The 14,357-nt window shown below is 39.5% G+C and overlaps 1 protein-coding gene across 50 annotated transcripts in view; it reads left to right on the top strand.

The window, feature by feature from the left end:
- The window catches only part of R3HDM2 (R3H domain containing 2), a 124,624-nt gene that overhangs the window by 75,795 nt on the left and 34,472 nt on the right, over window positions 1-14,357 (top strand). For 34 of the 50 annotated variants that reach the window (XM_070621818.1, XM_070621815.1, XM_070621808.1 and 31 more), the window contains 3 exons: window positions 7,598-7,797; window positions 12,179-12,220; window positions 14,086-14,172. In XM_070621818.1, coding sequence (XP_070477919.1) covers window positions 7,633-7,797; window positions 12,179-12,220; window positions 14,086-14,172 — 294 coding nt within the window. In that variant the 5' untranslated portion in view covers window positions 7,598-7,632. Of the gene's footprint in view, window positions 1-7,597; window positions 7,798-10,349; window positions 10,374-12,178; window positions 12,221-14,085; window positions 14,173-14,357 lie in introns of those variants that run through there. The other 16 variants (XM_070621770.1, XM_070621771.1, XM_070621773.1 and 13 more) reach the window with 1 other exon arrangement.

Genomic DNA, 14,357 nt, shown 5'->3' with positions numbered 1-14,357 from the left:
ACTCTTCAGTCCAATAACCAAAGCACCTACAGTTCTCATTTCAGGGCAAGTACAGCCATAACAGATATTGAGCAAAGAAAGAGAGTACATGTCCAGAACATTTTAATCTTTTCTCTCTTTACTTCCTAAGGAATTCTTCTGGACATTCAGCCAACTCCTGTGGCCTTCCTTACACACTAGTAAATCTTTTTGCATTTATAGAGCAGAATGATTTTCTTATGCTTCTCTGATTTAGAAAATTGGCACAATTGTTATTATTGTTGTTATTTTTATTGGCCTAGAACTAGTGAAACCTGTGACATTTGACTTCTGAAGTCCTTAAAGGACTTGGCGACTGTCACATAACTACAGCTTTGCATGTTCCATAAGTACTTTACACTCTATTCCCCCATATTCCATTTTCTCTCTTTGAAGATAAGGAAGTGTTTCCATATCTCTCATTCATAAATCAGTAGGGCTTTCTTTTTTGTCCTTCTCCCAAGGGCTGTTGAGCCATTTACCTCTTCAAGCATGCAGTTATCATACTGCTTTTGTTTCTTATTCTTTGTTTGGGTGCTGTAGTGGAAAGAACATGGGATTTTGGAATCAAGAAGATCTGGGTTTGAATTCTGTCTCCTTACATATACTGTATGGCCCTGAACAACTCACTTACTCTTTCTGAATGTTAGTATTTCATTTATAAAATGGAGGTAATATTTTATACCTTGAAAAGATCAAATAAGTTACTCTCTATAAACTGTAAAAAAAAATTGAAAGTCATGTGAGGTGACCCAGATTGAAGGGAAAGATGGGAAAAGTTACAAACCTAATTTTTGAACCCAAAAACAGTCCCCCATTGACACCTCTGAAGAGAGGCCTCAGATCTAGACACCCCTCCCATCCCACATTCATGCCCCAGAATGCTCCTGAATGTCCACGTTGGGACACCTAGAACTTTGGCTTTGGGATCAGACACAGCTGGATTGGAATCCTGCCCTTGCCCCTCTTGTATTAACTTGGGAAAGTTATTTGGTTCCTCTAAGCTTTGATTTCTTCATCTGAAAAATGCCCTAAGAAAGAGTTTTGTTAGGATTAAATAAAGTAATATATAGAAACAATGAAGTCATAGAAAGAACGTAGTCTTAGGAATCAGGCAGCACCAGAGTTCTGGTCTGGTTCTGTCACTTAGTAGTAGTGTGACCTTGGGCAAGTTGCTTAGCTACTCTTGGTGGACATGAGTTAAAGTGCATAGAACAGGTTCATAATGGTGCTGAATAAATATTATTGCTTTTTCCTTTTCTCCTAACTCCAGTGTCAAAGAGTGTAATAATAGGCTTGCTATGCTTGAGCATCTAGACAGTTTTGTTTTGGTTTTAACCTACCATTTTAACCCATTTCCTTGACTCCTAAGGGCATTTTTTTCTGTGTGTATGTGGTTAAATAATACACAGTAAAATGCACAGATCTTAAGCATTTGTTAATAAGTTTTGACAATTCTATGTACCCATATAACTACTACCTCAAACAAGATAGAGTATTTCTATCATTCCTGAAGGATCCCTTATGTCTCTTTCCAATCAGTATTTTACCCTAAACCTTAAGCAACCACTTTTTGATTTAAATCACTATAGGTTGGTTTGCCTTTTCTTGGACTTCATATAAATGGACTTATATAGTATGTATTTTTTGGAGGGAGATCTGCTGTTTTTTACTTACCATAATAGTTTTGAGATCTATCCACGTTTTTGTGTATGTCAGTATACACCCAGCAAAGTCCTCTCATGTCTCACTGGTGATGATTGAGTCACTTGTCCCTTTCCAAACCAGTCACAAAAAGGAAACAGAATTTCCACAATTGGTCTAGCTAATTAAGATCCACCTCTAGGGCTCAGGGATAGGGTCACCTCCCTGATCATGTATCCTCAGAGGAAGGCAAACACCAAATGTCATTTTTTTTTTATTGCTGAATACTATTGTATTATATGAATATACCACAATTTGTTTATCCATCCTTCTGAGTCCCTAGATTTTTTTTTTTTTTTAGAGAAAGATTAGCCCTGAGTTAACGTCTGCCGCCAATCCTCCTCTTTTTGCTGAGGAAGACTGGCACTGAGCTAACATCTGTGCCCATCTTCCCCTACTTTATATGTGGGATGCCTGTCACAACATGGTTTGACAAGCGGGGTATAGGTCCGCACCTGGGGTCTGAACCAGCACACCCCAGGCCGCCAAAGCAAAGCATGTGAACTTAACCGCTACACCACCGGGCTGGCCCCATGAGTCCCTAGATTTTAAGCAATTTTTTAAACATGAGTATCAATAGGGAATAATTTACTCTTGACATACAAATTGGTAAAGGACTGGAAAGTTTACAGGAATTTTACCACAGGGTAAGTTAGAGTTTTTAGCCTTTAGCTGTTGCCTTCTTGCTTACATTCTGTCTACTTGGCCATGGATTAAAAGGGAGAAAATGAAGCTGCCCTTCTGTCTCTGAGTGTTCCTTATATAATATATTCTTTTTGGCCCATTGCCTAGAAAGTTGTTTATAGAGTTGACGGAAGGATATATAATCTCATTGTGCTCTGGAAGGTACTTACCTTGGCAGTCAAAAAATTTATGGGAAATATGCAGCATTCTCCCTGAAAAAAATTGCCAAATCTTGGCTCTCAATCATCCTCCCCTGTATCATCATATTTCCTCACTCCCTCTCCTTGTCCACCACTTCTGACAGTCCCCTCTGTGCAGCTTTGAGCCAGTTAGCGTCCTCAGGAGACATTCTGCCTTAAAATTGTGCTGTTTGCCTGGATGAAATGTACAGTGTGCATAAATAGGTCGTAGGTAAGCACACAGCTAGGCTCTGCTGGGAGCTTAATGTCTTTGCTTTGTTCTCGTCAAGTTACATATGAAATAGTTCCCTTCTTCTCCCACCAAAAAACCTCCCAAGTCCTTTATTTCCTCTTTATGCTGAGTAAACCATGAAGAGTGGAAATTACTTCTCTGCCTTTTAACCCTTTTCTGCTGGCTTTGTTCTTGCTCTTTAAGGCCTTTTTTTCTTTTGGTTAATAAATTGTCTTGTCCCTCAGCTGCAACTTTTGCTTTTGTTTTGGCCAAAAAAAATTTGTTTCTAGGAATCCTTATTCCCCAAGAAGAAGGAGAGCCTTCTTGAATAGGATTCCAGGACTGGAAATGACTGTAGTTAAAGATTATTTTGGAGAACAAAAGAGAGCCTCAGCTCAAGAAGTACAGTTTGAACTCAGTGTACCTTCCAATAGATCTTGACTCTGGAATAGTAACGCTGTGATCCCTCATAATTAGCCTTTGTTAACTTGAGGACAGCTTCTTTTATCCTAGAAACAAAATGGTGAGGAAACTTAAGACCATGTGATTTGAAGACCTGACTTAAAAACCTGGGAATGTTTAGAAAAGAAAGTGAGATAAAGTTGTCTTCTGTAGCGGGCTGACATGGAAGCAAGATTAAGTTTATTCTTTATGGCTTGCACAGAGAACTAAACTGGGGTCAGTGGGAGGAAGTAATAGGAAGATGAGTTTTGCCTCTTTATACTTTCCCTCCCCAAAAAGGTTTGTATCTGGAGGTGAAGACTTTTTCTTCACTAAAGTTATATGAGCAGAGTGAGGACAGCTATTTTTCAGTTACTGATGATTCAAGAACCCGATTGTGGAGGACTATGGATGTAGCAGGATGGGGCTGAATGAGAAAGCTTCTGAGCCCATTTCCAGTTATGAGATTCCCTGATTCTTTTGTATCTTTGGTAGACTTTTCATTTTCTTTGCTGGTCTTTGGCAGTCTGTCCCCTTAATTAGAGGCGGTATTGCATAGAGGTTAAGAAAGCAAGTGCCAGAGCCAGATTTCTTGCTTTGAGTCCTGGCTCTGCTGTGTACCGTTGTATGACCTTAAGCAAATTATTTAACTTGTTTGCCTCAGTTTACTTATCTATAAAATAGTGATGATAATACTAATATATATCTCATAGGATGATTATAAGATTAAATGAGATAATTTAGCATAGTGCCTGGCACAATGTAAACACTCCAAATGTTTTAGCTGATTATTGTTAACATTTCTTTCCATGTCAGTTATTTCTACTTATAGAGCTGGATTTCTCTGTCTGGTCCAGATAGTCTCTCTCTTACCATACCCATTCTGACTATCTCAGGATGCTTTTGGCTAGAAATAACAGGAAACTCAATTCAAAATAGCTTAAGTGATGAGGATTTATGGCCTCACATACCAAGCGGTACAGAGCTAGGGGGATCCAGGTTGACTAATTCAGTGTCTACATCACAGCATCAAAGATCCAGCATATTCTCTCTGTTCTGCCGTTGTCCATGTGTTGGTAGGATGTTGCCACAGTCCAGGCGTCATGTGCATACAAGACTACCTTCAGCTGAAGATAGCTACCATTTTTTTCTAATGGCTTTTTTTTTTTTTTTTAGTACAGTGGGAGGCCATTCTTTGAAGCCACCCACCCAGCATAGTCCCCTCATGTCTCACTGATGATGATTGAGTCACTTGTCCCTTTCCAAACCGGTCACAAAAAGGAAACAATTTCCACAATTGGTCTAGCTAATTAAGATCCACCTCTAGGGCTCAGGGATAGGGTCACCTCCCTGATCATGTATCCTCAGAGGAAGGCAAACACCAGAAGAAAATCTGGGCTAGACTGATGAGTGTGCAAGAAAGGGGAGATTTGGATAGGCAGCCAGTACAGTGTGCTATTGTTACCTTTTCCTCTACTGCTTCCTTTTTCCTCAGAGTCAGTATTAGTTAGTTTTATATAGCTCTTCAAGAGGCCGGTGGTCTCAGTGTAAATGACTCTCAAAATTCTTGAAAGTGGATGCATTAATCACTGTCTGTTTTATGGGTGTTGTTACGAATCTAAAACTCAAATTTTCCTGTTTCCCAGTGAATGAAGGAATCATGTGGCTCCTTAAAACTTGAGTTGGAATATGTGACCATATTCCACAGGTGGCTGTTATGAAAGATCTCTTTTTGTTTGGTTGGTTTTTTTCCTTAGTGCTTTGGCTGAGAAACAATGCTTAGACCCCATGAAGTTAGTCCAGGTGTCCAGATAGTTGACCCTTTTCTGACCCACATGTGAAGAGGAGCTGCAAAGTTGTCATTCTGATTTGAAGAAACATACCTATTCAGTAATTGAGGCCCATCCTGGAAAAAGAAAGAACTGGCTGCTTTATATTTTTCCATATCACCTTCTCTCTCTTTTTTTTCAATTTCATTGAGGTATAATTGATATACAGCTCTGTATAAGTTTAAGGTGTACCACATAATGACTTGACTACATATATTGTGAAATGATTACCACAATAAGTTTAGTTAACATCCATCTCCTCATACAGTTATAAAAAACAAATTTTTTTTCCTTGCGATGAGATTTTAGGATCTACTCTCTTAGCAACTTTCAGATATACCCTACAGCAATGTTAACTATAGTCATCATGCTATACATTACATCCCCAGTAGTCATGTATCTTATAACTGGAAGTTTGTACCTTTTGCCTACCTTCATCCCGTTTCCCTACACTCTCTCCCTCACCTTCTCTTTCTGAAAGAGAAATCTGTTTGAGACTATTTAAGCCTGAAAAAGAAAAATATTGAAGGTATATCATATGGTAAAAGAAGTAAACTTAATTTTGTGTGACTTTAAGGCAGATTTAGGTCAAGATTGAAGCAGTTTATAGCTTATTATAGGGAGCAACTATACAACAGTTAAGACTACTTAAGAAACAGTGAAATGATCCTGTCCCAGGAGTTTTCCAGGAGAGGCATGTAGGCCCCTCTCCAGAAGTTACAGAAAGGAGATTTTCTCTGGGCAAGTGGGAAGAGATTGCGTGAGGTCAAATCTAAGCACTTTTCCAATCTGATCATTGTCGATGTTTCCCAGCTAAGAGAGATGGAGAAGGCATGTGCTGAGTTTTACTGTACTTCAAATTGAAGAGAATGGAGGCTTGATTTACCCATGGGGGAAAAATAAATATATGTTTACATGCAGTTCCCATGTACAGCCAGTGACCCATAAGGCTCTATAAGTTATAATTCTTTTCTAGAAGCGTCTAGGTATTGAATCAATTAATTCAGAAGTAGAATATCGGCCATTTTCTTTTATAGTCAGTTTCTTCCAGTACATTTCTCATCTTTAAATTCTACTGTATGACTATGATTGTGTGAATGATTCTCTGGCCTTTTGGAGGGAATTTATCTAGCCCTATGCAACTAAGTCTCCAGGCAGCTGCTCAGGAGCCACCACAAGGTGAACAAAGCAGTAATCTTGCAGACTATAACTTATGCCAGGATGAGGTTACCTGTGCTTCTTAAGAGCCTTCTGGGTCTTATCCTTTAGACTGATTTGAAGGAGGGGAAAATGTCTGGTGTGACCATTTGGTTGAAGCATTGCTAACTATTTGTTTAGCTCAGTTTCTAGGGCCACATGACATCGTGGAGGGTTTCTAGTCTTTTTAAAGGAGGGAAAGTATTCAAGATTGAAGTATAGTCAATAACCTGTGTAAGGAGAAACCACTACAAATCATTGTTGGAGCTAAGCACGTTTGACTTCAACAGTTGCTTGAAGACATAAGTCTGTGTATAGAGCATCAGCTTCTGTTTCTGAGTGTCTGCTTGGAGAACTGTGTTAACGTCATTACAAGATTTTCCAGGTAGCCATGTTAAGAGATAAAGAGCCAGTCCCCCCTGCACTACAGATGCTCTATATCATGCTCAATATAGAATGAACCCAAATAGTGAATAGCAAAGCAAAGATTCTCTCTTCGGCTAGGGTGAGACCCAGTCTTTCTGAAGGACAGATGACTACCAAGTTCTCCTCTTGCTTTTTCAGCTTGCTTAAGATAAAGGAAGGAATTTAAGATTCTATGATCATTCTCTGATTTTGCTGCTTTTTGATGGGTTGATGCTTGAAGTTAGTAACAATGTTGTGTTATGGGAGCTGTGGAAGTTCTCCTTTGGGAAAGGAGAGTGGTCCTCTCTGCTGGTGAATAGAACTTTACAATATATTTTTCTTCTTTCTGGAAAGAGTCTAGTAAGTTAACTCTGTGGAGTGCCCAAGCTGAAAATGTGAGCATGTTTCTGTAGGGAACAAGGGAGGGCAAATAAAGTGCCAAGAGGACTCATAACTACATTGCTTTAGAACTGAATCCTGGGGAATCTCAAAACAATTATGCTGAGTAAAAGAATCCAGATAATGTATGATGTAAAATTCTAGAAAATGCAAACTAATCCGTGGTGACAGAAAGTAGATAAGTGTTTGGCTGGGGATGGTGGGGAGGGGAGGAAGGCCTCACAAAGGAGCAGGAGGAAACTTGGAGGGGTGATGAATGTGCTTACTGTCTTGATTGTGGTGGTGGTTTCACAGGTGAATGCATGTTTTATAGCTCATCAAATTGTACATTTTAAATATATGCATTTTATTGTACGTCAGTTTTACCTCAATAAAGCCAAAAAAAATGAATCCAGGGGCAGTATTTATCAAAGGACCCTTTTCTGGGTTACAGGGGGGCTGCTGAAGACTTGTGTGTGTGTTAAGTATAGATACGCACCTCCTGTTTAATCCATCTAATGTTGCTTTAGGAGTCCATAGAGGCTACTGTAGTCTATTGAAGAAGATGTCTAACAGTAACACTACTCAAGAGACCCTGGAAATAATGAAAGAATCAGAAAAAAAACTGGTGGAAGAATCTGTAAACAAAAACAAGTTTATATCTAAGACTCCAAGTAAAGAAGAAATTGAGAAAGAGAGTGAAGATACCACTTTGCGTCAGGAGACACAGGTAAGGATTAGAAGTACATCATATGCACACTCTTTATACCTGAATAGAAATGTCATCATAGGTGACACTGAGCATCTGTAGGAAGCCAGTCACTTATATGAACACTTGATTCTCCGTAAAAACCCAACTTAAGCTCTCAAGAAATATCTCCTTCCCTTTTTGTCATAGAGTCCACAATGAAGTCTGAAGAAGACAGAGTGAAATCCCTAATGCATTTGGACCTGAGTTACGCTGGTTCTTGCTACATTTTGATATTTTTTAACTATCAAAAAATAAACTGTACAAACACATATTTAACAAGTTATAATATGGCTCATACAATAAACTCTTAAAACTAGAGCTGCATGGCTTTATATATATGTTAAACTCATATCCTGGTTGTGTTAAAGCAGTTAGCGTTGTCTGGGTCAGAAATAGTCTCTGAACTTGCCACTTGGTAAATGTGAGTGAGAGGAATTTCACTCTTTAGTTGTCATGTTGTTATCCATCCAAATTCATATTGCGGTGCAGGCATGATGGCAGTAGATGGCCAGCTGAGCTTCTTCTACAGCTCTTCTTTTGTGCCCAGCCAGCCCAGACTCTCAGCCTCTTCTAGTTTATCTGTTCCAGTCGTTCTCTTTTTCTGTGGTCCCTGCTGGTTTCCTGTTACCCAAGCTCAAATTATATAAATCCTTTCCTTCATGTCCAGGGGTGACATTATGTGCTTAGGGGGTAGACTTAACTCTAATAAGTTAGTTTAAAAAGCAGTGACAACACATTTTGGAGAAACTTGAAGCATAATTTCTCTTGACAACCCAATTCACCTAGGCTTTGTCTTCTTTAAAGATTAAAACAGCAACAACATGAAGAGATGAGTTAAAATCACACAACTCTCTGAAATACTTTATTCTCTAGCTGCCTACTTTTCTACTGTCTTTCCTGTTACAGTTTACCAGATCTCTCTCCTGGCTGCTTTTCTTTCCGTTATCTTTTGCATGTGAGTTGTCATTCCCCACCCATCCTTCCAGAGTTTGTGGAGACAGTCTGCCACTGTTCCAACTATACTTCCAGCCTCCACTGATACCAGTAATGAATTTTAAATCCTCAGGACAGATAAGTGATGAATGTTTAATTATGTGCTGTCATGTTACATGGAAGATAATAATTAAATGAACTTTTGGGTCCAAGTTACCCTCTTCTCAGGAGACTAGTTTAAGTGGCGTTCTAAACTCCTGTTGTGTGTATTTCTTGAAGAAAGGCAGAAAAGAAAGAATATCTATAGGTTTTATATGCCTTGTGGACACTCACTTGGTTTGAAAATAATGTCATTTCGATATACAAATAGGAGGGAGGTTGGTTAGGGGAACCTGCCTCCCCTCTGACTCCTTTTGCTGCTGCTAGAGCAGGTGGAGCTGCTGCTGCCATCTACTGGAGCTTCTGCTCCTTCTACAGTCTTCAGTCTTGTTGGCCACCCTTCTGAAGCCCTCTCCCTTATACCATTTCCAAACACATCATGTGCCCCTTCAACAGCACTAAAAATTCTGCTCTTTTTCCTACCTTCCTCCTGACTCACACGCTGGAAGTCTCCCCAAGAATCTTACGCTGTCAGAGGAGTGCCTGTTATGAATTGGAGCTGGAAAGTTTGTGGAAAGGGGACTTTGATCACTTGTACTATGTGAGACATATTCTTGGAATCAGCACTTGGAACTCAGATCATCTTTTGCATGGAAACAGTGCTATAAAAGGCAGCCTCTGGGATTCAGTTTAGAATGGGCAAGCCCTGACTTAACACATATTGAACTTAGGTGAGTCCTTTAAATAATCAGCTGGGTATGGCCTCCTAGTTGGGCTTTCTGCCTTTAAACTTGTAATCTCTTCTGATTCATCTACCATACTGCTTTCGAAAGATGGTTACGAAATAAAGATCTGATTGTGTTAATTCTCTTCTAACTTTCTGTCTGTCTCATTTGCCCTGGGCTAAGTCTCAGATTTGCCAGCATGGCATATTGTGACCTAGTCCCTTGCCTGCCAGCCATCCACCCCTGGCATCCTATGCTTCAGCATTATCTGATTCCTTGGTCCCTGTTATAAATAGGAGCTGAAAAGTTTGGGGAAAGCATGCTTTTGTACATGCTTTCTCTGCCTAGAAGGCCTTCCTTGGTATTCTTTCCTTGGCCTCCTCCAACCCCTGAACTCTCCCTGCCAATATCTTTCTAATACCTGTTTATCCTTCAAATCTCAATCCAGACGTGTCTTTCTCTAGGAAGCCTTCTTTGACAATCTTACTCACCCATTGCGGGTCTTCATTGCATAGTCCTTCAATTAATGTCTGACTCCTTCACAGAACTATAAGCTCCATGAGGCCCAGGATTAGGTCAGTTTGGGCTCACCGTTATATTTCTGAGGCCCAACACAGTTGCTTGTGGGCACTCAATATTTGTGAATGTGTGAATTCTTAGGTAGATGTGAGTTTGACACTGGTGCTATGTGCTCCTGTAGCACTCCATGAGTACCTCTGTAATGCACTTAATGTACTGTATTGTAATTGTCTATTTGTTTGTCTTCTCCAACAGGATTATGAGTTCCTTTTTGACAAGGTTTGTGTCTTTTTTCTCTGTATCCTCCAGTAGTTAACATGGTACCTGTTACATATTAGGCTTTCAGTATGTGTTTGATTATTAAATGAAAACTATCCATTCTAGGAAATAAGCAGAATCATATATACCTTGCTTTTAAGGTTATAAATTGATATAACCTCTTTGAAGGGCAATTTGACGATACTTCATAAAATTTTTAAATGGACTACTGATATACTGTATTTGGTCATTGAATATTGTTTATACTAACAAAAGATCAGAAACATCTTAAATGGTGCAGTTTCAGGGACTGGTAAAATAAGTTATGGTACAGCCACACAATGGAATACCATGCAACCATTAAGAAAAACAGATCTATAGAATGATATCCGTGAAAAAAAGTTTAAAAGCAAGGTTCAGAGCAGTGTGTACAATATACTTCTATTTGGTTAAAAAAAAAATAAACCTACGTGTGTATACATGTACAGTAAGCTTATATATGCGTGAAAGATCTCTGGAAAGATTACAAGGAATTCAATATTAGTTGATCCTTTAAGAGGGAACAGCCGGCTGGGGGACAGATGTGAAAGGAGACTTAGTATTCTATATACCCCCATTATACCTTTTGAATGTTTCTACCATGTGTATGTTATTACCTATTTGAAAAAATAGTGACAAGCTTCACATTCCTGGACTGTGACTCTTCCCTTACTGTAACAGATCTTGCCACTGACCAGATCCACCGTCATTTCTTACTCTTTCCATCCACCTTCCTGGTTCGCCATTTTGCATTGTAGCAGTGTTGTTTGGTAATTAATGAGGAAGACAAAGGAAAGAGAAATCCTCACCTACCCAGGACCATGCTGGTACTCTGCTTCTGTCTTGTTTCCCTTCTTTCCACCCCAGCCTCAGTTCTCTCCACACCCCAGGGGCAGTGAGTTCCATTCCAGACATCTCACAAGCCCTAAGTGGCTCATCCCATATATAACCCCACCCAGCCTCTTCTCAAAAGCCCCCATTTTGACTTCTCAGCTTTTCAGAAACCTTATCAATTAATTAGTTGTTTCTTCCCTCATCCCACCTTAGGCCCTCATTCTTCATTTTCCTCAGCTTCTACCCTACTCCTTATCTACTCTCCTTACCCTCCCTTTGCTCTGGAGGTCTTGTCCATATCTTCCATGCTCCCTTCTTTTTATCCTGTCCCATCTTACATCCCTGACCCAGAAAGATTATAAGAGCCACCACCAGGAGCTTAGAACTAGGAGAATTTTCATAGTCAGGCAGTTAAGACAATTGGCAAGAAGAGTCTTCATTCCATTTCTGCTGCCATAGGGACAGGTGTTTTGAGTATCTCAAGTTGGAACTCTGAATACGCTGTCCTATAAAGGTGTTATCATAAGTGATGGTTAGTAGCCATATTTCATGTTCATTCTGTGTTAAATAAGCCACCATGAGCAACCTTGGGGAAAAAAACACTATCTTGCTATGGTAGTAACATTTCCAGAAGCATCCTAATCAGGAGAGGATTCCATGATTTATCCAAAAGTAATTTTTATCAGTCTGCGAAAGAGGCCAACCAGTCAGTGTCTCCTTTTTCTTTATCTTCATGATGAATAATGATTTGTCTATAGGTGACCTGTGGTCCCTTCCGTGTCACAGTTGCTAGAGTTGTAGCATAGGGGGACAACCACACCAAGTGGGTCTCATCAAAGTTTGGCTATTATAATGATTTTACGGTTACTGCTTTTTCTTTATAAACTTGTATTGCTTTTAACTTAAGTGTTGATTTTCCCCACCTTTCACATTTTGCAATTCCCTTCTAACAGAGGCGGACATCCAACCACGGTCATGCCAGGAAAAGAGCCAAGGTGAGAGCCTTTTCTCTATTGCTTCTTGTCTCATGTTCTCAGTAATGTGTTTCAGAAATGGACTTATCGCTAATATCTAGTTTATTTGGATTATATATAGGCAGTTTTTTGCCTGCACTTTGTACCCTAATTGTGAACGTGCATACACAGACATACACACACATACACACATTTCCTATGGAAGATCTGGCTTTATTTTTCTCCATTATTTCTAGTTCGATCACAGTCTGTTTCTGATACCTGAAAGGATACCCAGTCGGAGCCTCCCACAAAGCCTGAGCAAATTGGTAGTGGTTCTGCTGAAATGCCAGTTTCTTAGCCTACCTCTGGCTTCTCTAGGAGAATGGCTGCTACATGAGTCTTATTTTTTCCCCCATTCTTTCTTTTTTTTTTTTTTTGCCATGTGAATTTCCTTTAAGATAAATCCTGCCCCGTTAAATAGAAATGACTCAACATTTTTGGATATCCTAAAAATGCAGGCTTTTTTTTTTTTTTTTAATGTTTTACTTTTTAGGTTGGGGCAGGGAGGAAGATTTTGTTTTTAAATCATTGTATGATAAAATTAGCACATCACAGATTATTTTAAGCACTGTTATCGGGGAGGATTATATGTGTTAGTGTGAGATAGCTTTATAATGTTAGTTGGGGAACAGTAAAATACTAAATTTTTCTTGCAGTGGAAAGAATTGTCACCAGAAGTACTAATTAAGGGTGTCCACCCCTTTCCCCCAGAAAAATAATGGCAGAATTTGGGAGTGGCCCAGCTAGAAAGTGGCTTAGTTTGAAGAAAACCATGATGGATGATAAATTGGCTCTGTGTCTTGCCTTACGTGGCCTAATCCATAGTGATGGGCTTGACATTAAAGTTCAAAACAAAGGATGTTCACTGCCACTTCACTTCCTCCCAAACTTTTTGCGATAAGTAGGACAGTTGTTATCTCTGTTTTATGGATGAACAGGCTTGAAGTCGGTTCTTCAGACATGCAAGTTCTTTTCATTATACAGTACTACCTGGCACAGACATATCATATTTTGGGCTTTTGTATTCACTGTAAACCTTTGTTTTATTGTAAGAACTCTCAGTAAGTATTTATAGGTAGATTTTGAATGAGCCATTGTATAATTTTTGGCTTTTGGGATGTCTAGGGGAGCAGTGATTTGCAAAGTGGATTTCAGATCTCTTTGAGATTCTCCAGCCAGCAGAAATAAACCAAGTGGATTAGCTTTTCATTATATTAAATCCCAAATGGTAGAAAGTTTTGTGTCTTTCTCTTTACTCTTTTCTTAGATACTTCTTTCCATACCCTGCCATCTCAGGTTTAGAGTCATTTAGCATTTATTGTCTGCTATATGTGAGGCACTATTTATGATATGTATGTTTACATACTTTATATATCTAATTCTCACAACAACCTTTTAAGTATTTTTATCTCATTTTTATTGAGGAAAAACAGAGACCCAGAGAGGTCAAGTAATTTGCTCAGGGTCTCATGGCTCATAAGCACAAAGCCAGGAGTTGAAACTAGGACTTCTCACTGTTAAATCCAGTGTCTAAGCTCTGCTGTGTATTCTCAGGAAACTTCTGAGTCTGAAATTGGAGCACTGGGCTAGAAAGAGGAGAGCTAAGTAAAGTGGTTTTCCTATCATCTGTCTCAAATAGCCGTTTTGTTTTTATACGTCTACTGTTGTAAGCAGGAGAATTATCTTTCAAGTGAATTAGGAACTGGCAAGTAGGACCTGTTTGGAAAAAATGCTATTTAATGGAAGCAGCAACTAACAGAGCCAAAGAGGATGCCCTTCTTTCAGCCAAAAGCTTTCTGGATGTTCACCAAGGGAATATATGTGTGTATTTGGTTTTTTTTCAGTCTAATTCCAAACTAAAGTTGGTGCGCAGCCTGGCAGTGTGTGAGGAGTCCTCTGCCCCATTTGCTGATGGACCACTAGAAACCCAGGTAGGTCCTTTATAAGAGTAAATGTGGGGGCCAGCCCCATGGCTGAGCGGTTAAGTTCGCGCGCTCCACTTCAGCGGCCCAGGGTTTTGCCAGTTCAAATCCTGGGCACAGGCATGGCATTGCTCATCAAGCCATGCTGAGGCAGCACCCCACATGCTACAACTAGAAGGACCCACACATAAAAA

This window comes from Equus przewalskii, chromosome 5 (genome assembly GCF_037783145.1).
Source record: "Equus przewalskii isolate Varuska chromosome 5, EquPr2, whole genome shotgun sequence".
Classification (NCBI taxonomy): Eukaryota; Metazoa; Chordata; class Mammalia; order Perissodactyla; family Equidae; genus Equus; species Equus przewalskii.
Note: the sequence above shows the minus strand (reverse complement) of the source record. Positions and strands in the feature narration are given on the sequence as shown.